The sequence below is a fragment of the Apteryx mantelli genome, chromosome 1 (genome assembly GCF_036417845.1).
Source record: "Apteryx mantelli isolate bAptMan1 chromosome 1, bAptMan1.hap1, whole genome shotgun sequence".
NCBI classification, from domain to species: domain Eukaryota; kingdom Metazoa; phylum Chordata; class Aves; order Apterygiformes; family Apterygidae; genus Apteryx; species Apteryx mantelli.
Window position 1 is genome coordinate 16,803,351 of NC_089978.1, and position 25,933 is coordinate 16,829,283.

The following is a 25,933-nucleotide window of genomic DNA, read 5'->3' on the forward strand; positions in this document are numbered from 1 at the left end:
TGCTCTCTATGGAAGAAATGTGGCTAGGACTTGATGGGATTATTTTTAAACTTCTCTCTCACAGGATGTGAAAAACCTTTCTGAGGGGAAGGAAGGAACTGCACTTCATACCCTGTGCTTAATGTTCTTGATGCGCTGGATGTGTCAGTCAGCAGGATGACTAAAGTAGGTCACCCCACCACCTGGTGCTGTTTCTTCCATTGAGAATATTTTTTTCTAATTATTTCTCTCTCCCCCAAACCTTTCCACTAAAGCTCTTTAGCATATCACACTGATGGAAGTACTGAATGTCAGATTCTTCTTATAGGGAAAGTGAACTCTTGAGTTCCACCCAAGCAACCAAAGAGAGGGCATCCAGTGAGTATTATTAGGACAGATGGACTAGAATAAGAGGATTTTTCTTCTGGAATAAGCTGCTATTCACCTGGCAGACCTGGAGCTCTAATTCTCTCTCCTTTCCTATGCCAGCTGGTTGGTTCCTCTCCTTACAAAGGAAGTGGCTATGGAGTTGCTGCTTTGCAATTGCTAAAGGCACTTCCAGAGTAATTCAAAGAGCAGTGGGGGTCACATGGATCCCTTATCATAGTGAAGATGTCTTCTGCAGTACCTTGAAGGTAAAGTGCTAGGTGGGAGGGGAGTGATTTGAAGAGACCAGAAGAAAAGGCAGGAAAACATAGTTTCCTTGACGTGACAGAGGGGAGTTGACCCCGAAGGCCTTAGAGCTTTTTTTGCATGACTTCCAGTTCTAGGGAGCTAGAACTGAAAGCCAAGAGGAGTAATCCCCTGAGATCAATTGATCCCCAGGTAGGATACAGCTTCCCATGTTTTCTCTGAGTGGTAGGCTTTTGTAGCATCTGCACATCCTTGGTTGGGTAGTGTTTGGGAGGAATCAAATTCCTGTTTCTGAAGGTTTTGTGACACTGCCCTCTCTTTGGGTGTTCAGAGTCCCCAGTCAAGTCTGGTTTTGCGGCAGAAATTCTATACAATAAACCCTTACTTCTTTTGAAAGGCCCTTTTGCTTTGTGTCTGCTCTAGCACTACGTAGATATGATAGCCTGGGCTATCATGTAGCCTATGGATGTAATTTTGCAGACAAAGCTGGGTCACATTGAGGAGAATGTGTGTTCCTAGTAAATGCAATCATCTGTTCTAAATTGTTGTGAGAGATGCTTTGAAGCAGTGAAGATGACAAACCATCAGTATATCCCAACCTTAATTTGCTGACCCTGAAAAAAATGTGACAAGGATATGTCCTCTGTCTTTGGGCTCGCAAAGAGTTTGGAGTAGTTATCTTTTAGTCATGACCGTTTAGGCGCATTATAATCTCATAACCTGGGAATGTTAGAGTGTTTGCTTGCAAAGGATACAGTGGGTCAGTTCTTTTGTGCTAACTAAAATCAGATGACCTGCTTTTGTTTTTTCTTGCATTCCTGAAAAAAAAAGTGAGAGCTGCTTGGACTCTGCAGAATAGGAGTGTCTTCTGCTGAAAGTATAAAGCTATTCTAAGATGTCTTAAGGGAGAAAGAAGATGAAGATTAACAAAGTGTGGGGAGAAAAGGAAAAAAGGAGATGAGGAAAACCACAAGCTAAAATATGGCAATTTTGGTTTGAAGAAAACCAAAATCCTTTCTTGTTTTTCATTCAGTATAGAAATGACTTGAACTGAGTAAGAAATGAAGACTGCCTTTTGAAAACAGTTCTGAAAACAAAGAGGGCCGTAATGTGTTTGAGGTCTCTGTAGGAGAAGCATTACGGAATTAGTGCCCAAGGTAAGGCTGGGCCCCTGGCACATAGCTCAGCTCTGCTTAGTGCTAGTTGCTAGAAACTAAAAAGTAGGAGCGACCTAGCTGGTTTGATGTGTGTAACAATCCCTCCCTCCCCAAAACACTTTTCAGTCTCAGAAACTAGTCAAAAACTAGACTGGGAATTAATCCTACCAGGGGAAGTGCATTGATGTTTGTTTATTTGCTTTATGGGAGTAGAAGTTATCCTATGAAGTGCATATGTCCGGTGGCTCAGAGAGCAGGACATGAGTCTTCTGAGTACAGGTTGGTTGAAATTGCCCTCCTCCTTTCCACTGGGTTCTTGACTAGGGAAAATGTCAACACCTTCTCCTGTCCCGCAGGGCCATGAGATGACCTTCTCTTAGGTGTCCTGCACTAGGCTGGTCCTGGGCATGACTTTATCCCAGGTGTATATGGACTCATAGCCCTTGCATTATCAGACAGAAGCTCCTGATGCTTTTGCATATGGCTTGGAGATGGCTTGGGTACTTGGAAGTGGCTTTTGGATAAAGTCTGGGAAATGCTGTCAAGCTCTTGAGAAGCTAGATCTTTGTGCACTTTTGGTAAAGTTGCTGAGGTAGAAGAAGCCTTCTCTGTCCATAAGGGAGCAAGAAAACTCCTAATGAAGGGAGTTTTCTGTGGTCCCATGATAGTTTTTCTCGCTGGATATGCAAAGAAGCCCCAGTGTTTGTAGACTAGTACTTGTGTGCAAAGTGAGCCATTTTCATCACCCGCTCCCATCCTCTCCCGTGGAGGCTTTCCAGTTTCTCAGATGATGTTTTGCTCAGGAGCCAGGGAAGGCATGACTGTCCTGTCCTAGGATTTGATAGACATTGATGCATTTTCCTGTGGCATTTCACCTCTTCAGTTATGGAAGGTAGACAGGCCATCCCACTTAGCAACAGGCAGTAGCTCAGGTCCTCAGGGACAACTGGCCAGATCTAGCAACCATTCAGAGCAACTAGTAGGTCATCCTAGTGGTTCCAGGTTTATGTCTGTCTGTGGTTGTTTCTGTTTTGTGGCAAGGTGGGATTAGCTTTCCAAAGTCTGCAATATCAGCCTCAGGCCATTTCTGGCTCTTTTTTTGTCTTGCCCAATCCTGAGTGGGGGCTTGTCTGAGATAAAACTGAAGAACTGAGGAGGGAAGGAGAGTTCCTGTTATTTTTATTACAAAGTACCTGAAAGGTGTTTGAATATCATAATGAACAATGGGAATCCTAGTCCGCTCTTTCTTAAACCTGCTTTTCTGGTGAGCCACGGAGAGAATAAAGTTGAGAAGCTGTTTCCTGTGGGGAAACTGCCCAGCCTGTGCTGAAGGAAAGACTGTGAAGACCACCTCTTCTATGTGTGAGCTATATGGAAAGCACAATATGATTCTGAGGAGGCATCAGCAGGAACTGGAAAGGGACAGGACACACATGGGAACCAGAAGGAAGCCAGGAGCACAGTTTGTGATTGTAGCAGTAGATGTACACAGGCCCTTAGGCACCCAAGCCTCTATTCAGAAGGGTATTTGTCTGTCTGTATTGCATGTGCAGGAGTCATTTAATCCGCCACCCCTAAGAAAATACATCAGACAACAGAATATCCAAGTTTTTTTTTTTAATTATCAAATCAAATTGTATAAAGTGTAAATAAATCTATGTAAAAATTCAGGGACATAATGTGCAGTTCAAGAGCTTCTCCTTTGATTATGCAGAAGAGTAAAATATTTTTGGAACACCCACAAGTACTAGATGAGAATTCTTTGTTTTTGAAACACTCTCTTCAAGAATTTGCAGACTTGCGCCCTGTTGGAAAGAATCACAAAACATATATATTATACTGGAAAGGAACACTTCAGAAAACTATGTTTTATTCTCATTGTTTTCCTCTTGTGTGGCCTGAGGAAGGTAATGCTTAAAGAAAAGTACCCCTGGCAAAATTTACACAATGGGGTCAGTTCCAGTTCTGCCCCATTGCTAATGCTGAGTAGTTTCTACATCCACTGAGCTGTTCCATTGACTTGGTGAGTGGGACAGTATCTCTCATTTTCCTAGGGAGCAATACATTACTCAGCCAGTAGTCCCACTCATTTAAATGGCTCATTTACTGAGCAAGGTCCACAGGATTTGTTCTGCAGTGTACATTTGTGGAGGAAGTCAGTGTGCCAGGCTGTCTGCCCTGCTGCTCCGTGAGCTGCAATATGGAAATGGTGGTGGATGGAGTGTATCAGAATGTTTTTTTCCCCCAAATTTTCTCCCCTTACTTGATTTGTGTTATATGAGGAGGCCCTTGCAATCAAGGAGAGTAGTGAAATCTGTACCCCAGTAGGTTATATCTTGAAAATCAAATCACGTTATGAATTTACCGTATAACTTCTGAATTCCTCGCTTATCATCCTCTGAAAGCCGGAAGGTTTTGGGGTTCACATATGAATACGTAGGGTACATCAGAGCACCACGGACATTTGAATGGGCGAGTCCCAAAGAATGGCCAAATTCGTGAGCAGCAACAAGGAACAAATTAACTCCTACAGCACAGAAGCATAGAAAATGATGTTAAAGACATGGCATTTCTTTTTAGCATGCAGAGAGTCTGAATAAGCAGGTGAATTTGCATCTTTCATTCCCTTGGAATGAAACTATGGAGTTTTGATAGTTTTTTATGGGACTTTCCTATTTAACTATAATATTTTAATAAAAACATTGCTGATACCATGAATAGGTATGCAGAGACCCTAAGTCTCTTTTCAACTGTCCTCTTAGCCACCTTATTCCCACAAGCTGGTCATTTGTACCTTTTCATACTTTGTGTCGAAAAAAAAAGGGTCATAGTCCTTGTTTAGCCTTTGAAAAGTGCTTTAAAATCCCAACAGAACAGACATTATGTAGCTGCTAAAGAAGCACAAGCACTTCAGAAATGTAGTTGAAAAGAAAGAAAGAAATGTTGGTACTGAAATACATGAAGTGTTGTGGAAAGCATTTCCTATGGCTGCATTCTTGTGATATGTGTATTTGCTCTCTCCCTTTTCATACACATATATGGGTTTTACCTTGATTGTACTCTGACCACTTTTCATCTTCATCAAAATGAGCATCTCCACCTAGCCCAGCTCCAGGTGCAAAAGCATGAGCTAATGTGTTACCTCTTCCATCAAAAGGACTTCCATCACCATGCTCTGCATTTGAAAAGAAAGAAATGTTGTCACATGGCATCAGTTGTAATGTTTAAATTCAGCAACTTGATGCATGTCACTTGTTTGCACAAGTTGTGCATTATCCTTCCTTAGAAAAGTTTCCTACAATAGCAGAAAGTTAAGGTTTTAAAATCAAGGAGCAAGGACTAGGAAACACTCCCCAAATTCATGACTGAAATTCAAAACTTACATATGATAATGCAGGCTTACTTGCAGAACTGTCTACTATTTTTTCCTTTGGAAATCTGCCTCATTTTGTGTATAATTCAGAAACTGCTGAACAATTTTTCTGAACCTTTTCCGGAAATGTGTTTTTGAGACAGCATTCAGGGATTATTTCAACAATACTTAAGGCTTGACAATGGTATAAGGACCTGCAAGTTTTCACTGTTGGAAGGTGCTGGGCAACTTTAGTTGTAGATAGCCACACTTACACTGATTTTAGTGGAAGCCAAAGATTTTGGATAGATAGCCGTGTTCCTGAAGAGCTGAGTTCATTTAGTCCCCAGCCTTGGAGTACACTCTATTCTGTACTCATGTGACAGTGCATGTGGGATGTTATCATTTCCTACCTTGAGTGCAAAAGCTGACAGGATAAAGTATTTGTACCTGCTCTGGAAAATTCCCTTTCCCCTTTAGGAGACTGTCCTGGCTGATTCAATTCAGGTATATTTGAGGGCTTGAATGCCATTTTGTGTCTTTACCCCAGACCACATGGATGGACCAGTGGGCATGACAACCCCTTGGGACAGGTTAACACAGGCAGAAGAGATCTTGTCCCAGTGCATGACAAGAAGGATTAAAGCCCATTCCAGCTTGCAGGATCCTTTTTCACTTTGACTGGCACACTAGTAGACTTTTCATGGCAACATAATATGCTTCCAATGAGTGAAGCAGGGACTCAGAATATTTTGGTGTTTTCTTGCAGTTGTCTGCATGTGAGCAAGGTGTCTGATTTTCCCTTATAATCAATGGAGATCTAGTAAATATAGTTAATGGAACTAGAGAATAAGTCAGCTGAGCTGACTTTTTGAGTCCATAGGCTTTTAGCTTGGCCAAATTCAGTTAGCTTAGATGCCAGGCACAAGTGAAAGGTATGTCTACATTTGTGTATTACTTTGGATCACAAGTGAGCTTTTGAAGTGACTCTGGTGATCATCTGCATTTACCATGCTTTCTCTTGCACCTTGGTGCAATCTTGGAATGCACCGGTGCGATTCCTTCTAGAAGAAATTCAGTCAGAAGATGCTCTCCAATTCCAAACGTAATGCACCCCAGCTGCCAAAGATTGTTCAGTCCAGGGAACCAGACAGAACCAGAGCTAGATGGAAGGAAACCTGACTGAAATATGCATCCTGTGGATGCTGGGTCTTCAGCACCAGCTATTTTGTTCTACAGATCAGTTCCCATTAGTTTGCACTAATTGTCAAGGCAGACATAGCCCTGAATATCTAGATTTAGGTGTCTCATTCCAGAGCTGAATTCCATTTCACAGATATAACTCCCAAGGGATTGTCTAATGGTTTCATGGGGGTAAAACTACTTCATAATATATAATAAATTAAATTTGATGATAAATTGATTAATAAATAACTAAATAAAATAATAAATAAATAAATAAAATTGACTGATAAATTTGACGGCATGATAAAGAGAAGATAAACTCTATGGAAACTTCAGAATAATTCTAAAATCTTTGATATTTCTTAAAAGTTCTGGTTATAAAAATGCATGCTGTAAGTCAAATATGGACCATTGTATTTTAAAAATGACAGAAGTAGTCTCACCACGACGTGCAAATCCAATCATAATGTCTGCATGTCCCCAAAAAACTCTTTTGAACTGCAGTGGAGTCACATCACTCCATACCATGAAAGCTTTTCTTATTGCTTCATCCACCTTTGCTTTGCGTAAATCAGGTGTATAATTAACAATCCTGGCAGCAAAAAGAAACAGATTAATGCCATTTAGGCATTTAGGCATGAAGGAACCCCTCATAGTTAGGTCCTAAACAACACCTTTCCCTATAAAACCTGAAACATCACTGACCTGTAAGTCAAGTACTTGCTTCTCCATCTTGGACTTCCAGGGAAAGTTTTGTAATCTGCTATGTCAGGGACTCCACATCTGGGCTGGTTCATTATTTCCTTTGTTTCTGCATTTAATGTTCCAGTTACAGTCAGGTGGAAAAACTTCTGCATTGTTTTAATCCTTTCTTCTAAGTTTAGGCTATCTGTTCTTCCAAGAAGTGGAAAGAACTTATCAAGATATATCTGAAAGAAGAAAAGGAAAACAAAAATTAGTATGTATGTCTGTGATCTTTTAGTAATTGCATTTTATATTTGATTGTATTGTTTCATTGTCCTGCAATCATTGCTAATTTTAGCTGTATTTTTTCTTCCCATTTCAATTTACCAAATGCTGTCTCTCTGTATTATAGAGTAGCATGTATACAAGGAACTGCAATAACATCAAGGTATTTAAAGAAAGCAATCCTTTTAAATAAATACAATTTACTGAGCATTCATATCCACAGCCTTCCAAGGTAGTACATATAATGTTTTTGAGATGTTTTAAAAATGACATACCTCTCTTAATTTACTAGTTTGGAACTTGACCTCTTTTGCAAATTAGATTTAGGGAATCTAAGCCAGTCAGCAACTTTAAATTATTTTCTGTCACTTCTGCAAAGTTTGTGAATGTATCTGTAAGTGTTGTGTTAGTGTAAGATAAGATAATATAAACAAACATGAAAGGAATGTAATAGTTAGGTCAAACACCTAAAAAAAACCAGATTATTCACAATACAGCTACATTGTCCCACTGGTAACATACCTTTACATTCTCCAAGTCTGTCGAGCTCCATGGTTGTGGTTTAAGTTGTGTCGGAAAAGCAAGACCCTGAGGTAGGAAGAGGGCAGCAAAAAGTAAGAGGTATTGCATAGTGCTCAGCCTTGCAAAGGAGCCTTGCTGAAGCCAAAAGTGTTCAATCTGCTGTCTCCCAAGACCACAGCTGTAATGCTTATATAGATCCTGAGAGCTGCATGTGGCAATCATGTACATGACTCATTTTTTGGTGGTGATACTGTAATGGCATCATTATTCTAAGAGGTAAATAAAGGCATGTTAAACAAATCTTTCTGTTGACTTCCCTGTTGATGTCATGTCACAGCTAGCAGCCAGCTTTGGCTCACTCTTTTCTTATTATTCCAGCAGTGAAACCACAGGTGTACAGGAAAGTTCACTTTCTGTAACTTCATCAATACAGTTACCGTATAGTCTATTCTTATTGCACTTCCTCCAAAGTTCCTTATACACAAAGACATTTTAAAACATCTGTTTGACCAGACAGTCTGCCTGTATTGGTTTATGCAGAGGCCGAGATGAGACAGATGGGGGTGTTATGTCATTGAAACAACTGGCATTTCTTAGGGAGCCTGCGTAAGACTGTCTACCTAAATTTTTGACTCAAGTTCTGTTGTTTTGACTCAAGTTCAGGTGCACCCCACCAAACACCACTGAAAGTGATAGTTTTTGAGGATTGGAAACATCAGTCCAAAGCTTGGCTTGTGATTTCTTTCAGGATGTGCAGTTTTGTGACAATATTACCCTGAAAGGAAAGAGTATATAACTGAGAATAGACTGTCATTGTTTCTCACATTAGGATAGCTCATATGGGTATAGTTGAGCATGTGTAGAAGAGTTTTGGGATTACTGGCTTAAGTCCAGTCTACTCCTATTTGATGTGAAGGGAAAGACTTTTGATTTCAAACATGATTTATACCATAATGCTGCTAATCATGCAGAACAGAAGTATGCCACACAGTAATATATTATACAGTTGTTAAAGGTATGGGGCTTTGTCTTCATATCAAAAGCAGCCCAGATACCCCTAATGTGATCATTTTTATATTTTTTTGATAGGCCTACAGGAAATCTATCGTTTTCCAAATTTTAAAACTTGATAAAAGAAGCTTTTCTATTCTTAGATGCGGGTTACTCCTCAACAATGAACTTGATATCTGGCTGTGATAGTAAAGTAGTATTTGGACCAGAGGCTGGGCAGCAGGTGAGATGAGGATTCATTTAAATCACTTTGAATTCTGTGACTCTAGAGTAAGTGTAGTACTGATTGTTTCTTCACATGTATCAGAGGAATTTGAAAGCCACCAGAGCTCCATTCCAGCTGATGAATATTGGGCAATTTAGTTTCTTTAACTGGGCTGTGAGCAAAGCTGGAAAGGAGAACTCCATGTAAGCACTAAAGCTTGCTGAGAAAGAAAGGACATCATGTTCCATTTTATTTTTTGCTGGGAATTTGTCAGCTCCCCTCCTTTTTTGCAGAAAAGAGATCGTTTCAATGAACATTAAGAAGATATTAAACCAAAATCTTTCCTTGAAAAGAAATTTCATTTCTTTGGGTTCAAAATCAATGGAAATCAATAATTCTAATAAGATCAATATCAAAATGAAATGGATATTAATTTTCAGATTTCTTATGTGTGTGAATTTTCCAGGCTTTATTTTTTTTGTCTTGACCTGGAATGACAAATGCTGTTGTAGCTCAGGAAAATAATTTATAGCCCTAACATCATAGTTGCATCATTCATCTTCAGCAGAGAACCTGTCCCTATGCGAAACAATATGGTCTGTGTAGAAAAAGTGTAGAGAAAGCTCAAGAAAGGTCAGAAAAAAAGCTGTTACAGATATTTAATAATAGGGGTTGCCATAGCCACACAGTGAAAATAAAAGTGCTCCATGCTGTAAAAGTCTGTGAAGAAGATTCACAATATTGCCACTGAAATGTTTACAACTTGACATTTTCTGTGGTGAGTAATCCTGCTGTGAATAAGGATGCTTAATCAAACTGTCCTGTGAGGATCTCAAAGCCTTTATGGTCCAGCGAAAGCTACACATGGGCATAGAAACTAAAACCTGAGCCTCTTTTGGACATGAGCAATTTTGTGCTCTGCGACAGAATGAAAAAGTGAAGTAGAACTGAATGATTCAGTGGTGAATGATCATTGTTTGCTGGTCATTTGACTCGGACAGGAGGCTTAGCTGGTTTCTGGCCAATCTGAATGAAGCCAACAGGAGAGTTAGCCTTTTAATTGAGGTCAAGAGTTGCTCAAATGTCTTTGTGAATAACAAGCAAAAGGAATGGCCAGAATTCCTGGGAAGTGTTTTGTTTGGGTCATCTGTGAATTATGCAATATTGTATTTAAGCACCTACTAAACCAGGTGGTTCTGTCTTCTTATTGTCTCTAGGACATCCAATCTCTTTTGTTTTATTATCCGGATATTTAACTTGATTGAAAAAAATTTTGAACACGGAAAATATTTCTGCAGATTGAAATCTTTTACATGGCAATTGCTTGAGGCTAGACCCAGTGAGGCACAACCTGCTTTAGAACCTGAAGTTTCTGGTATTTTTGCAGAGAATGAGCCTTCATTCTTCTTGTCTCAGCTCCATGCAGTGTGCTCCTCTTGCATGCAAAGCCACCTCTGAGCAACACATATCTGGAGTCCTCTGATGGTTATTACTGGCCATTTTTCTTGGCTGGTACCTAGGCAGTAGATGGAGGCACATCTCCACTGTTTGTGTGTGCCATTTCCCTAGATTACACCCCTCTGGGAGTTCTCTTCAAAGGAGGCAGGGGCTCCAAATCCCTATTGAATTCTGGGCTATGTATCCCTTTCATAGACTGCCTGAGGGAGGAAAACTCCAATTTTTCAGCCTGGGGCATCTGCTGTGGCTCTGAGGCCAGATGCGGGCCAGCCATCAGCCCATCCCTGCAGAGCAGCAGTCCAGCTCCTCCCTCCTGTGTGGCTGCATCCAGGTGTGCTGAGCCATTTCCCAGCAGGGTGCACCTCATGCCCCAGAGCTTTATTGCATCTTTTTTTTTTATCTTTATTGCATTTTATGGGAGAAAAAGCCTGAGGAAGGGATTAGACGTTTAGGCTCAGCGCAAACAGTGTGATAAGAACTAACACACTTCAGTTGCTAATAATTAAGCAGTCAGGCTTAACATAACTCAACCTGTGGGTTTAACCATCTTCTTATGGTGTCTACAGTTACATTTCATTAACAAATTTGTATCTAGAATAGTTTAATTGGGAAATTGCTTGGGAAAACAACATAAATATAGAGATAAGTTTTTACAATAATCATCTTGAGCAGTAAGCCACTAGGGAAATTGCATTCCTGTAAATGTTGCTTACCTGTGCTAGGTCTAACATCCTCTGTGTTTGAATTTGTCTAGTTTCTTGATCAATGGCATGGATCAGGATTCTCTCTTTCCTCCAGGTGACAGACACATATGGATGTCTCAGAATTTTCTGTATAAGTAATTTTCTTTATTCGATTTAAATTGAAGTCATAAGATACAACCTTTGGGTGTATGCACTCCTTCCTTCCTCCAGAAGCCAAGACACAGGTTGGAGGGAAGGGAGAAGGGTAGAAGGTTGGTCAGCCATTTCACTGCAGTATAGAGCCAAATCTAGCCAGGGACAGGAGCAGTGCCATAACCTCATATAGTTAGCTTTCATGTGTGAACAACCTTTCTGTAGCTGGTTGTCCACATTCATTCAAATCTGGCTCAACACTTCCTTTGAAGGATGGGGTCGAGATGCAATCCAAAGCTCTGTGGATGTCTTGTCCTGTAAAAACCATATCCCTTCATGTAGAAAACCTTTTGCTTAGTACCTGGACTAAGGCAACCTCAGAGGGCTTTCAAGTCTCACAGCAAATCTCTGTGGTAAGCAGAGTCCCATGCAAAACAGACTGAGACTGGACATCTAATGGTGTTTCAAGGGGAGACAGAGTATATTGTGGTAGTATGGAGAGGCATACTACACTCAGCCTGTCCACAGTAAACGTAAAGATTTACTGGAACCCAAACTAAGGAGCAGTCAATGTCTGATGTTTTTCCTGAGGATCTGCACACATCCATATCTGACTGGGACAGCACAGTGAGCTTGGGCTTGGGTGATGACTGAGGCCAAACTTTGAAAGACAGGGTAGAGACAGCAAGACTTTATGTTCTTGTGTCTTTACCTATGCTAAGCCTTATTGACTTGCATAGGTCTTTAGTAAAAGTGTTAGGAACATAAATAAAATTAACTCAAAATTGTTCATTTAGAATGATTTGCAAAATCCTGTTTCTAGCAAAAAAGTAAGCAGCTCCCCCAAACACCAAAGAGATGATAGACTTCATTCTGATCTGACTCATACTAAAGTAATTCTGGAGGAATTACAGACATACCATTTCAGTTTATTCTGTAGTATGAAAGTTGTGAGATTGAATTTGAACACAGTCAGCATAAGAATGGTGCAGAAACTTGATTTGCTCCATGTTTATTAAAGAAAGCTGAAACTCTGCTAAGAGGATACAGAAAAAAAATAAAATCAGGCTTTATGTGAATGGATAGGTCAATTTTTTTTCACACAATCTTTTCCCCTAGAAGTTGACAGGTATGATTGTCTCTGTTTGTATGATTCCTTCTATCTAGAATTATGGCTGGCCAAAAAAAAAAAAAAAAGGAGCTGTGCTTTTTGAAAAAATCACTACAGAACAAATCTAAGGTGCTTCAGCTCTTTTCATAGATAGGCACTGATTCATAGATGGAAAGTTGATAGCCTGTTGGTCAGGCAGCTCCTCTAGGTGTGGGATGGCTCCTTCTTGTATGTGAGGGAGGGAGCTGATCCTGGGTCTCTAAGTGAGGCTCTAAGTGCCTGCACTAAAGGATCCGTCACCTTAGCTCCTCATTCCTCTGCTAAAATAACTCTGCTTTGTGCAAAAATCAATGAACTAAATGAGGTTCCCCCATATCTCAAAGAAGCATGCTATTCTGGACTGGCTCTGTGTAGTTTTGGCCAGTAATTCTATCTATCTATCTATCTATCTCAACCAAATTCTTTTTCTGAAAAAAGATCAAATGTTCTCTGTTCCCAGGCAGGACTTAATAGTTCTACTTCTACTTTCTTTTTTTTCTTTTTTTTTCTTTTTTTCTTCTTTTTTCCAGTAATCAAGTATGCAGACAGTAACACCTGCTTGTTGGTAAACTTAGTTATACCACTAAAATATTCTTTTACCAAGAATTTCCTTCCTAGACCAGAAGCTGCAACCTCATTTCACAAAAAGCAAATTATGCTGAGTTTTGCAGAGTGGTGCATTTTGATTTTGGCACCATTGAAAGACTGCACAACCAAAAAAGGACTGCTTGCTGTCAAGTGGTAAAGAGTGAGTCAAACAGTCTCGCTAAACTTCAGTGGAACAGTTGTTCATGTAACTGCTCACCAGCCTGAGTGGTTGCTCAACCGGACTCCAAGTGACTAAGCAAATCACAAACACATGGAAAGGGCAGAGAGGAAATTTTAGAAAATCAGGGAAGTCCATTCAATCACATACTAATAAAAAGTGCTGAGATGGCTTAGCATTATAAGAAAAATACTATTCTGATTCTCTTCAAGAATAGTCTTATTTCGTGGGAGGGCATATCCTTCTGCTGTGTTTTGCACAAACTGTCTGTTATGCAGCAGCATCAAAGGCCCATACCTGTGAGGGGAGAGTAACCCTGAGGTTTGAGTTCAATTTGAAGTTTGTTTATGTCTGAATCCATTGAGTCAGATTGGACTTATCCATGGGACTCCACTCTGATGTGTGAAAGTTCAAGCAGGCTTGGAAGAAGGCCAGCATGGTTGAGTGGGAAACTCCTGAGTGATCTCAAATGTAAAAAAGAAAGCCCTCAGAGGATAGACATGGGGCTGGGCTATTTAAACATTTTGTATAAGCACACTGGGGTGGATTTAGGAAAGCCAAAACTCAGCTGGAGTTGAAACTAGTGAAGGGCAATAAGTACATTGGCAGCAAAAGGAAGACTAAGGAAACTGTGGTTGCACCACTCAGTGGGACAGAAAGTCTGGTGACTAAGGACATGAAAAGTTTCTCTCTTTTTACTGGTAAGACATGCTCTCATGTTTCCCAGGTCCTGGAGGCCAGAGGCCGTGTGGCAAAATATCTTTTGAAGTTGCCAAAATAATCAATTTTGACATTACCAAATAAAAAGATTACTTTTTCCAGTTTAAAACAACTACTTGCTTCAGAATTTGCTCGCTCATGACAAGAAGAAATATAGAGCATTATAAAAGCTGAAGCAAACTATTTCAGTTAACCTAATTTAAAAATCTTTTTCAGATTATTGTTTCAAAACAATTTGAGATTTTGACTTTGACATTGAAAAATTTCAGGGGACATGAAAACCATTTCCCAGTAAGTTTTATTACTTTTGCCCTATTTGTTAGAAAAATGTTCTCTCTGTTTCTTTGAAACTGAGGTATAACACTTCTAACTAAATTCCTAAAATAGGCTGGGTTAGTTGTGACATGTACCAGCCTATTAATCTCTATCTGCTATAAAGAACATTTAGCTGATTAGTTAGCTGATTGTCATCATTCTTAGTTGTAAAAAAAATTCTTGTCATTTCAGCAGGTTTTAATAAAGTGCTCCTGACTCCATCTGTGATGCATTTATCCTAGATTTTTCCTCAAAATTCAGAGAAGAAATATAAACTGATATAGCCACAAGACCTGTTAACATTTCTCTTCAGTCTGTTATGATGGTTATATAATTTAAAAGCAGTTCTGATCTTTAATTTGCTGTTAAAAAAGAATTTTCTTTATGAAAACAAAGCATATAACGGTTCTTGCACTGTTGTATCAAGGTTATTTGTAGAGCACTGGAATATCCTTTCACCTTTCTATTGGAATTTTCTTTGTGATTTCTTTTCTGTTGTCTAGTTTAGGTCTTCCATCCTTCCAACTTCCTACTTCTCTACATTTCAGTTTATTTTTTTCCTCCAAAGGTCTCCTCTCAAAATTATTTAACAATTTACCAATGCTTCAGAGCTACTTCTGCCTCCAAAATATTTAAGAAATGAGTATGTTACAATACTATATGAAATGTATATAATAATTAGGGACCTTCTGCTGTTGCGATTGACTTTAGCAGGAATTTGACAGTGTCTAATTTGTTAAAAGCTAAATAAGTACATTAATCTACACACTTGGCAGGTACTGTGGTTTTCATCTAAAAATTAATGTTTAAATGGCATTTCTTGATTTCTTGTAAATACAACCTCCAGCCTTTTATAAGGCAATAACTCCATTTCAGACAAGGCATTACTCAAATGAAGCACTGACCTTGTTCCTCTCTCTTTCTTTTCATTTTTCTCTGTTCTAAGAAACAATTTTTTTCTTTGTTTTAGCCCTCCCTGAGAACGCTACTGGCCAGAACTAGGAAGCATGTAAGGCATCTGAAACAGGATGTAGGTGGGTTTTAGAGATCTTTCAGGCCAAAAAAAGGGAAGGGGGAATTTTGTGTCACAATTTTGGGTTGCCAGAAGTCTACCTAAGTGATGCAATGGGAGTGGATCTGGAGGATGAACCAGTGTGTGCTGAGGCCCGGACATCCATCCAGTACGCTTTTCAGGGTTACTCCGGACAGCTCAATGTCTGGTCCAGTGGGCTGAACGTCCATCAGTGGGTAGGTGCACTTTCTGGCTTAGTACCGGACCAGACTTAGTTCTGGCTTTGCTCACACTCAGACTGCTCCCCAGTGTGAACCAAAGTAGGACAAGTGGGAATGGTCGGGAGACTAGTTTCAAAAGCGCGCTCCTGATCTGAAGTGGAACGCTAACAGAGGCACACCCAATGTCCCGGCCCTTCAAAATCAACTTGATGTCATTGCATTTTCTCTGAAAACAGTTATAATAGTTGACTAATTGATGGCTGACCACAGGTCAGGAACAATACGCTTTTGTGCACTTTAATCCTTTATGAGTCTTTATATTAATGTGCAACAAAAGAGGATTACACATTAAAGGAAGACTCTTTCTAGTCCTGTCTCGGTGTTCCAAAACTTTACAGTAGCCTCATAGTTTGCATTTTTACCTAAGGCAAGTTTACATTTTTGTATAACCTAAGTGGAGGAGGAAACTAATCTAATTAACCTGACTGATGAATACAAAACTATGCAATATTTTGCTACAAATATACTACCTTTTCCAGTTAAAATTAATCTGTTTTCTCCCTGTCTGAACATGATCCCCCTCACCCTGATGTTATTCTGGCTTGCCCTGCATGTAGTTGTCATTTATTGCTGTGTAAAGGGTAGAAGGAATTTGACTCTGTAGCAGTGGTAACAGATCTCTTTTGCAGTTGTCAGTGACCATACCACAACAAAGAGAAAAAAGATCAGCCCCCATATGTTTTGTACAATGCTAATGCAGTAGTTTTTCTGTAATTTACAATTAGTTTAAATTCATTGCCGGTGTACCGTGAAACCAGAGGTGAAGTACGAGGAATGATTTTGGGCTTTCTATCTAGTTCACAGCAGAAGGGTGTTAGACTGTATTGGCTGTCACAGGTGTTGCACTGTGGGTTATGATGGCTTCCCAACTACTGAGAAAAAAAAAGTCACTTAAATAACGTAAATGTTCTTTGCAAGCAAGAAAGGCTCTTCTTGTGGTTAATATAGACAATATTGCCATGACAATTTGTCATTAAAAGGACAAATGCATCATATTCTTCATGACCCCAGTATTTGTAGAATTATTAAAATCTTCATTAAATAGTATCATTCCTTGCCTTAGTCATTAACATAGTTTCCTGAGAAGAAATAAAATCTTCATATTATTCCACTTTCATTTGGTATGTCTGACCTAAACCACTGAGGTCAGTTAAATTAATTACAAGAATACATGGGCAGGAGTTAGCTTCTGGGAAACTCTGCCCTGATTTGTCGTACCAATCCAAAGGTCTAAAAAAACCCAAAACAGGCCATATATACCAGGATGAAAACAGCAGCAGATCATAGAACAGGTCTATATTTGCCCACTAAGCCAAATTTGTAGGTGCTGTTGTATGAAAGCAAAGTTCACATGCTCATTCTAGAGGTCTTTACGATGCAATAATTTGGATCAGTGTTTGATCAGCTGTTTCTATTATGGTTGACAATTTTCTCTCTTGGACCCAATGGATAGGTGGCCCATCATATACAGCTTAGTGTCTTTTATACCTCTACAGAATTCAGACTCCATTACAGTAAGACATTTCCCAGAATTCTTTTACTGTAACCTTCATGAACTCCTGTGGGGCCTTATTTCTTTGCATCTTTGTCTTGTAATGGCAATTTAAAGTGAAGAGAAAACAAATGTAAAATCAGAAGAGATTTTACTCATTTCCTTTTTTTTTTTTTCCCAGAATACATACATGCTAGCAGGGTAGCTCTTGTAATGTTTACAGTAGTATAACATTAGCTTGCAAAGTAAGTATAATGGAAACACATAAAGGTGTTCTACCATTAGGGACTCTGTAAAATGTATGTGTATGGGTAAGTAAAATGGATAAAGAATAACACTATGAGTGGAACAGAAAGTGTGTCATGAATATACCTCCAGATGGCAATGCATGTGGCGAACAAAAAGTAAACAAATACACTAGGCAGCTGAAAGAACATTAAGCTACAAGGATAGTGAGACTTTAATGGTTGAAAAGACATAAGAACATATTGTTGAGGCAATGACTTAAACATGCCTACAGTTAATGGCAAAATATCATGATTAATTATGTAAAGAAAAACTTCTGCCCTGATGAATCTGCTTTGAAACATACCAGTTTCCGTTTTCAGGGTGCAGCTTCATGAAACCTTACTGACTTGCGTGTAGTGACTCCACAAACTGAACTGCATAAAGGCCCCACTCGGTTTAGCTATCATGTGATTTAAGCGTCCTTGCAGAGATCAGGAAATTATCCCCGCTTCCTCAATGAACTAACAAGCCAACCCACTTGAATATGAATGTTTCCTTTTCAGCAGTTGTCTAGCCAATATCCAAGCATGAGACTACAGCATATCTTCTTAGGGGGAGGAGAAGTTTGCTTATTTTATATATGCTAACCAAAGCTACATTGCTGCCACTAACTCTTTTGAATATTACCAGACAAAATATAATTAAACTTTCATTTCACCATTACAGTTGCAGTATGGGAGAGGTTTCGGACTAAGGTAAGAATCTAGCAGATGAATTTCTCAGATAGCTTAATCTGCTCTTGCAGTGACTGAGATAGCTGAATATTGAGAAAAAGCCTCCGACTTACTTAAGAAGCAGGATATGAGAGACCTGCTGCTCAAAACTGCATATCCACTCTAATTTGACAAGGAGTAAAATCACTGTCTTGAGGTAAGGCAGAACCAAAGCTGGTACATTCTGCCAAAATTCTGAATTTTCATGGAAAAATGCAACATGCTTAAAATATACAGCCAGTTTATTCTCACACTATAGCTACTTTGTAGGCAGAGTACAGTTATAGCATCACAGTGTGCTCGAGAGTGAATGAAGACGGACAAGCAATCCACACAGTTCAGCAGGGCTAGATTTGCTAAATCTGCACACTGTGATGTACTTACAGATTGTGTGTTGCAAGACTAGAACTTTAATGACTAGTTTACAACTTCCAGCCCCTTTTCTTTATAGCTGTATTTCTTTCATGTGACACAATAACCCATTTAAATTACATCAGCTTCTAATGATTATGGAGTACATCCCTGTGGAACAGAGAAAAGAGAATCCTGTAATAGCAGATAGCTGTTATAAAACCACTGTGACACAGAAACAGCATCTCAAACTATTACTGTTATGGCAGAAGTGGCACACCAAAATTTTATAACAAGTGGAAGGGAGAGTGCAGCAGAAAGCAGGAAAGAAAGAGAGCAGGGACTGAGAAAAGCATATGTACATGTATAACCCAAACTCTAACTTTGCCTAAGATATTCTCACTCTTAGCCCTTCCCTGTATCCCCAGGCTTTTTCCAGAACAAGGGATATTGGCTTCTGGTACTTCTCCTGATCGTCTCTGAGTCCAAGAACACTAAGTGTGGAAGACTGATCAGTTTTAATCTTCCATATTGGAAGATTGGTGGTACTATTACACCCACCCTCTCCCATAACCCACCTAACCCAACTCAGGATTGCAACAGATCTAGACAGCACACTGAAATCTGGGTTAGGACTTCAGCCTTGCCTTCTCCCAACAGCACAGCAGATCAATAATCCCGTTCCTAACAAAGTTCTTCTACAGGATTTTATTTGTTCTCACCCTACTAATCACTTGACTGAAAGTCCTGTTACAGCAACCTGATTCTTCAATCTTTTTTTTTTTTAATCTTATCTTTTAGCTTCTGCACTGTCTGGCCTACTTGCTGGGTTTTGTAGTTTCCTGATTAGGTGATTACTGCTGAGCGGTCTCAGTTGGGAGGTAGCTAAACTTACACAGATGAAGGTGGACTCAATCCATCTAAAAGGGCATCCACAGAAGTAGAAGGCGTAATATATATTCACCTAGTCCAGTGCTTCTGAGATGCATGATAAGATCAAATACTATTAAAACTGAAATTATAGCAATAAATGAGTCTATGATCATTGCAGTCAGTGAGAGTAAAATAACAGACATATGCTATAGCAAATTTGTCCTTAGCAAGAGTTGCTGGAGTCGTATGAGGTGTATGGAAGTTTGGTAAAAGTACAACTGTGTCAACTCTGTATATTGAAGGAAGAGATCACAAAACAGCCATATTTGTTTCTTATATGTTGAGAGCACCAATTTTAGCAAATGGAGTAATCTAGTTAATATGCAATGTGGCAATATGACCTTGAGACAGAGGTTGGCGGAACCTAAAAATGCCTAATAAAAACTTGCATCATTCACATCCTTTGTGGGGATCACATCATCTTTTACAAGCTCAACCCTGTTAGGTTCTCAGAGCTGGATTTGACTCCACAGCAAGCTGGTGAAGAGACCATGGACAGATTGCCCACAGGCAGCTTGTGCTCAGCTATGTAGTAGCACTCAGTGCTGCACTTGCAAATTTACTCTTTCCCCAGACCTGAGTCTGGTCTTGCAGAGAGCTTCTCAAAAGTCTGATTTAGTAGTAGCTGCTCCTGCAGCTACTAATTGCTACATGTGTGCTGTTAGCTCCTCCTGGGCTTTAAAGGAGATGAATACATCTCCATAAATGCATTCTACATTGCCTTCGGCTGACCAGAGCGAAGAGAATCCCTAGAAACTTTCAAGCCTGAAAAGAAAATAAGCTGAGTTCATTGCAGGTTTTGCTAAGGCTTGTTAAGTCCAGCTCCAGAAGGGGTAAATTTTGGCCCAGTGCAATAATTCTGTTTAGGATCCAGCAAAAGATACCACCTACAGGTGCCCTGTATGAAAGAATTTGCATGAATAGGCATTGTCTTTCACCAGCAAATGTACATTACTTTTTCTCTAGAGACCATTAACTAAACTGAGTTATTGTTAAGAAATTAGTGTAGAGTCTTTCCCTCCCTCAGTGCTTTGGCTTAGATTGGAGCTGTAAATGTAACTGCTTCTTTTATCTGATAACAGGTCTTGTTGTGAGAGTTATAAAGAAAATGAGCAGGTGTGATATTAGACCTATCTAGGCTATCAAATTTTAACAAAACAGACCTAGCCAAGTCCATCCTGGCCATGTTATAAAAATTGGGATGATTTATATTAGTATCTCATTGAAAGTGATTTGTTTTATTTTCTTAGAAACAAACTTGAGTTCCATAGCTTATTCTCCCATACTGGGCTGAGAACAGGGTTTTCATGTTGATATTCTGCATAGACATGCCAGAAACCCAAGGGAGCCTGAAAAACACTGAGGGCAGTAACTGTCTGGTTGAGGCTTTGCCTAGTAAGTTATTGTTTATATGTCCATATTTGGAATAAACAAAAGGAACATCAGCTTCTAGTGGGCTATGTAAATGATTAATACTAGAAAAAAGGATTTACAGGCATAACCATTCAAAATGATGATTTTAAATAGTGGAGTTAGGAAACAAAATCAATTAGACCCATTATTTCTGAATCAAACATTTAATTTAAGCACATTATGAATAGAAGTGGTGAAGCCTTTGGAATTTGCAGGTACAGGTTAAAGTAGACTGTGATACACATTTAGGTTGGAAACATGTAATTTGACCTCCAAGACCCAGCAAAACAGGGTGCAGTTTGAAAAGGAGTGAAAATCATGTGCTGTGCTTGTGGTTAAATATTGCACATTAACATACAGGATGAGGAACTGCTAATAGTTGATCACAAGCTGAACGGGAGTTGAAAGATGTTATGCTCTTACGAAAAAGGCAGACATCATCCTGGAAGTCAAACAAATGAAATCATCTTTCTGCTCCAAAAGGCGCTGAGAACGCCTTTTGCATCTAGAAGGGGAGAGACCAACTGAAGAGAGCACAGAGGTGAGCAATGAGAATGTTATTAAAGACAGGAACTACGTGGAAAGTTTCAAGACAGTGGGGCTGCTAAGTCTAGAGAGGAGAGGGCGAAGAAAGACGTGATGTTACCCCACATCTACATAAGCAGTAGCAGCAAAGAGGAAGGAAGGAAGGAAGGAAGGAAGGAAGGAAGGAAGGAAGGAAGGAAGGAAGAGTTTTCAGTGTCTGCTGCAGATAGGAGAAGAAAAATGGGCTTTTATTGTAACAAGGAAGATTTAGCTTTGGCAGTTAGGAAAAATGTTCTGACGTGAGGATGACTGAGCATTGCAATAGTGGGAGTTCAGAACCTCCATTACAGAAAACTTTTAAAAATAACAGGTTAAAAAACCCCAGTCATTTATGTAATACTCTCCTTGGAGTAGAATTGGAGCTGCATTTCCGAGTGCCATGTTGAGGTTTAAGAAGTCAAGAGCAGGATTGCCAGAATTTCAAGTGTCTGAGTTTTAGATCTAAGATATGATGGCAAGAGAGGGATTTTCCCAGTGCTATTTTGTTTGAAAGATATACCTCACATATATCAGTTTTTGCAGTGCTGTAAGTACTAGTACACAGAAAGACCCTACAAAAAAAAAAAAATATATATATATATATATATGCTCAAAGTTCCATGCATGTGCTCAGTATTCAGTTCAACATCTGCAGGCGGACCGTATCCTTTTGATACTTCTGATGATAGACTGAACATTAACATCCAAACCATGCATTAGCCTATATGGAAAACAGGACTTTTTCACTTTATAGTTCCTTGCATATTCTTGAGAACCAGCAAAAAGGTAAATGAAATCTAAAAAAAAAATATTAATTTAGTTTTACTTGCTCATAATTCCTATGAACTATGTATTAGACTCCAAAGTTTGCTGAGCTTAGGAGAATGTTGGGTACGCTGGACCATGGCCAGGATTGATTTTCTGGACCACAAACCAATATGATGACAAAGCAAAAGGCTGAAGAACATCTTTTTTTCTTCTCTGTGCTCTGTAGTAAGGTTTACTGCATGCCAGTAGTCTCAGCAGGCTCTGCTTGCCATTTTATGACCCTACAACCATTGTAAAATAACCATGATTTAGTTTCAAGTATAATGAAAGTAATTTACAGGCAGGATTGATACATGTAGCCTAACTGATGGAATCAATTAGTATCTACTGCAAAGTGAAGTGCACATGTAAGCAAATGCTACATTTAAACTTTTTGCTTTGGCCTAACTTTACATTTGCCACCCACCTCCCAATTCAGTGCTTCATTTACATCACTTTTAATCCCTGGCCAAACTTCTTGGATTTCTTAATGGCACCCTGGTTCCATCACTTTGTGAATTTCATCAAAACTGAATGAAATGTGTATTTTTAATTAATCTAGCAAGAGCTAGATCAGAATCATATGAAAACAACTGATTCTACTAAGCAGTCTGTAGCTATTCCCATACTATTATTTATTAGCAAATAAACAAAGGTAACAACATTATTTTCTTCATGTTTGTCTTAAAACTATGTCTAAAATTGCAAAGAGCAAAATACACTCTTTAGTCTGGAATCTTGATTCATACATTGCAGGGAACATTCCTGCAGTGGTAAAGAAAGTCTGTCTCACTGTATGCGGAAGTGCTGAGGGCTTGAAGGAAAGATCTGTGCACAGGTGACCTGCAGAGTTTGGCCTCAAAGGCATGAAAAACTTTGAAACAGGGATGAAAACCCACTCACAAAAACACCAATCTGTCTTTAGAAAGGAACAGACCAGAGCTTACACCTTTTTGCAAGCATGGGTCACTGTTTGAGAACTTGGACCAAACTCTGAATATTGATTTTTCTTTTATATCCTGTTAAATTTCAGGACTTTTAACCTGTAAAGATGACATGGTGCCTATCATCCATTTTTCCAAAGTATCCCTTCCCAACAGTAAATAATAAACAATCTTACCTAAAAGGAAGGTAGGAGGAAGGCAAATATGAACCCAGATGAAAGGATATCAGTAAGGTCACTGTGCAAGTAGTCAGGATAATAATAGTCAATATAGTCAATAAGTCAATAGTCAATAACAGGAAAATATATTTTCTGGCAGGAGCAGAAATTGCTATATATAAATCCACATTCTTCTGTGTTCTGGATTGTTGTGCAATATGTAACATATATCTAAAGAGTACTAACTCCTTCACAGAAAAAAAATGTTGTATGCTGATACTAAATTTGATCCAGGTATGAACTGCTGTGTAATCACTACAGGAAAGCATGGAGATTTGGCCAAGTTACTATTTTTTTTGTTATGAACTGTGTGATGGTATGGCTGACATAGTTTCTGGTGAAATGGAAAACCTTATTCATCCAGCCACCAAGGCTCTCTCTAAATACCTCTATCTTTATAACCTAGTATGTGCCTCCTCCTGGCTTGGCAACCTGATGCCACAGCACTGCCTCCACACTTTGCAGTTATGTTGCCAATTATACTGAAAAGTATTTAAGAGCAGAGTACAGTACCTCCAGTATTTACGTCTCACAAAGAGCAAGGTCTTTTCGATCCCCTTCCTGCATGCTGCAGGATAAACATGAGCCACAGTGGTGGGAAATCCATGCTCATATATGGACTATGCTGACATTTCCATGGTCAAAGTATTAACTATCCAATATTTAGTACATGGAAACCATATAATGAGAAAAAATGTTACAGCAGAGGTGGTCTTACTACTTTTTGTAATACAATTCGAATGGCAGTTTTTGGGGTGTCTTATCTTAGGTAGGATTTTCAAAAGTGCTCAAAGGTGACCACTTGTCCCTGTGTGAGCAAGGAGTATTTTAGCATCGACTTTAGCAGAAACAGGCCAGTGCTAGTTGCTTTGAAAAACCCCAGGTCCTCTATCCATGTGGCATGTAACTAAATGCAGAAAACCTGACAGGCTAAGAAATATAGCAAAGGGAACAGGAATAAACAAGTTAGTTGATTTAAATGTGATTTTTGTTCACGTAATTCAAACTAACCTTTAAACTACAGTGATTAGAAGCAAAGTAATGTCTCTTGCTGCTGCAAAAATTCAGATAGGAGTAAACTCAAAACTTCTGAAAATAAGAAGGTGGGGTTGAAAAAACTATTGAAAAACCAGCAGCGGGAAAGTATCTATACATCTGTGGGAATAAGAGATCTGTTTTTCATTCCCTTTGGATGTTTATGGTGATGTAGATATCATCAATACAGGTAAGTGTGATTTTTACCTGCAAAAGATATACTTTCTTTCTTTTGGTAGTTGCATAAGCTGCATCAACTTTGGCTTGAATCTGTGTAAGGTAATTTTGAAGGAAACTCTCCATACTGTTATTTGGTACTTTCTGAATCATATATAACTAAAGAAAAAAACATGTGTAAAATTTCCCTGAACAACCATCTAGCTCATTTTAAACTGTTCTTCCTGCTGTAATTCACCCACCACTATTAAGAATAATACTCAGAAGTTACACTGGAATATTTACCATTATATTTATGTTGCTATATTATTTTCAGGAAGAAACAAGCTTATTTTGCCTGAAAGATATAGATCATTTAGAAACAGGATCTGATTGCCAATCCTTAGTTAAGAAGCTCTGCCAGAAGGTAGGATCTCTTTGCTTGAGATTTGTGCTGTACTAATTGACCTGTGCATTTTCTACTCATTTGTTGAATATAGGAACACATTTAAGTTTCACTGAAGTTAATGCTATTTAAGTGCTTTGTTGAATGATGGCAGGGTTGCTTCTATTCCTAAATTTGATTTCTGAATGGTTTGCTAAATTCAGGCCTAATTTGTTTGTATAAGGTTTAAAAAAGTACTGAGCATTAAAAGAATCTAGTCACCCATGACTCAATTAATGTGTTCACCACTGAAAGGTACTCAAGAATGCTGACAGCCACAGACTTGCTGCAGCTTGACAATGGTCTAGGAACTTAAAGTGGTTGTTTACTTGGGTCTGCAGTTTAATAATTGGCTAATGAATAAGTAAGTTAGCAAAGAACATGCTCTTGAAACATTTAAGTGACAATCTGAGACATGCAATAAGGTGTTAGTTAACGAACTGTTGTGTACATGATAGTGAACTTTTATGCATGTTGATGAAAAACAGATCATTTCCAAAACTTGTCACTGCATCAAAAGTTAGGCAGTAGTCACATTTCTCTGCTTTTTTCTTTCGAGCACCTCTCAACAAAAACACAGATACATACTTTTTTAAAACAAAGAATTTGAAATAAACTATAATTTTCAAATAAATAAATTTTATGTCACTCAGGAGTGACAGGTTTAGGGCTTTTTTCATCAGCCTTTTTACCTGGAGACAGTTTTTGGACTATATTTTCTCACCTTCTAGAGCTGTATTCCCTAAGGACTACCTTTGCCTCTAAGGACTACCTTTGCCTGCAGAGCCCACATAAAGAAAAACTACACTGCATTGAATAAATCTGTCTCTCTCCTTCTCCTTTTGATCTCTCAAAAGTTTCCAAGAGTAGTAAATCTGTATGTAGTATCATTCAATGGACCCTCACAGTTCTGGAAATTACTAATCTGAATGATGCAGCTAGATGAATATTAAACCACTCTTGCCTCTCTTGCTCCTGCCACCATTACCATTGCAAACAAAACTATTTTGTGTTTAATACACA

General features: G+C 38.9%; 1 protein-coding gene across 1 annotated transcript; it reads right to left on the minus strand.

The window, feature by feature from the left end:
* Positions 1 to 3,371: 3,371 nt before the first annotated feature.
* Positions 3,372 to 7,969, minus strand: MMP7 (matrix metallopeptidase 7). Its single transcript, XM_013955979.2, has 6 exons — positions 7,798 to 7,969; positions 7,012 to 7,235; positions 6,750 to 6,898; positions 4,819 to 4,944; positions 4,135 to 4,296; positions 3,372 to 3,574 (listed from the first exon to the last, which is right to left on the minus strand). Exons 1-6 carry the CDS (start codon positions 7,903 to 7,905, stop codon positions 3,552 to 3,554), a joined length of 792 nt encoding a protein of 263 aa, XP_013811433.2. The 5' UTR covers positions 7,906 to 7,969; the 3' UTR covers positions 3,372 to 3,551.
* Between the last annotated feature and the right edge of the window lie 17,964 nt (positions 7,970 to 25,933).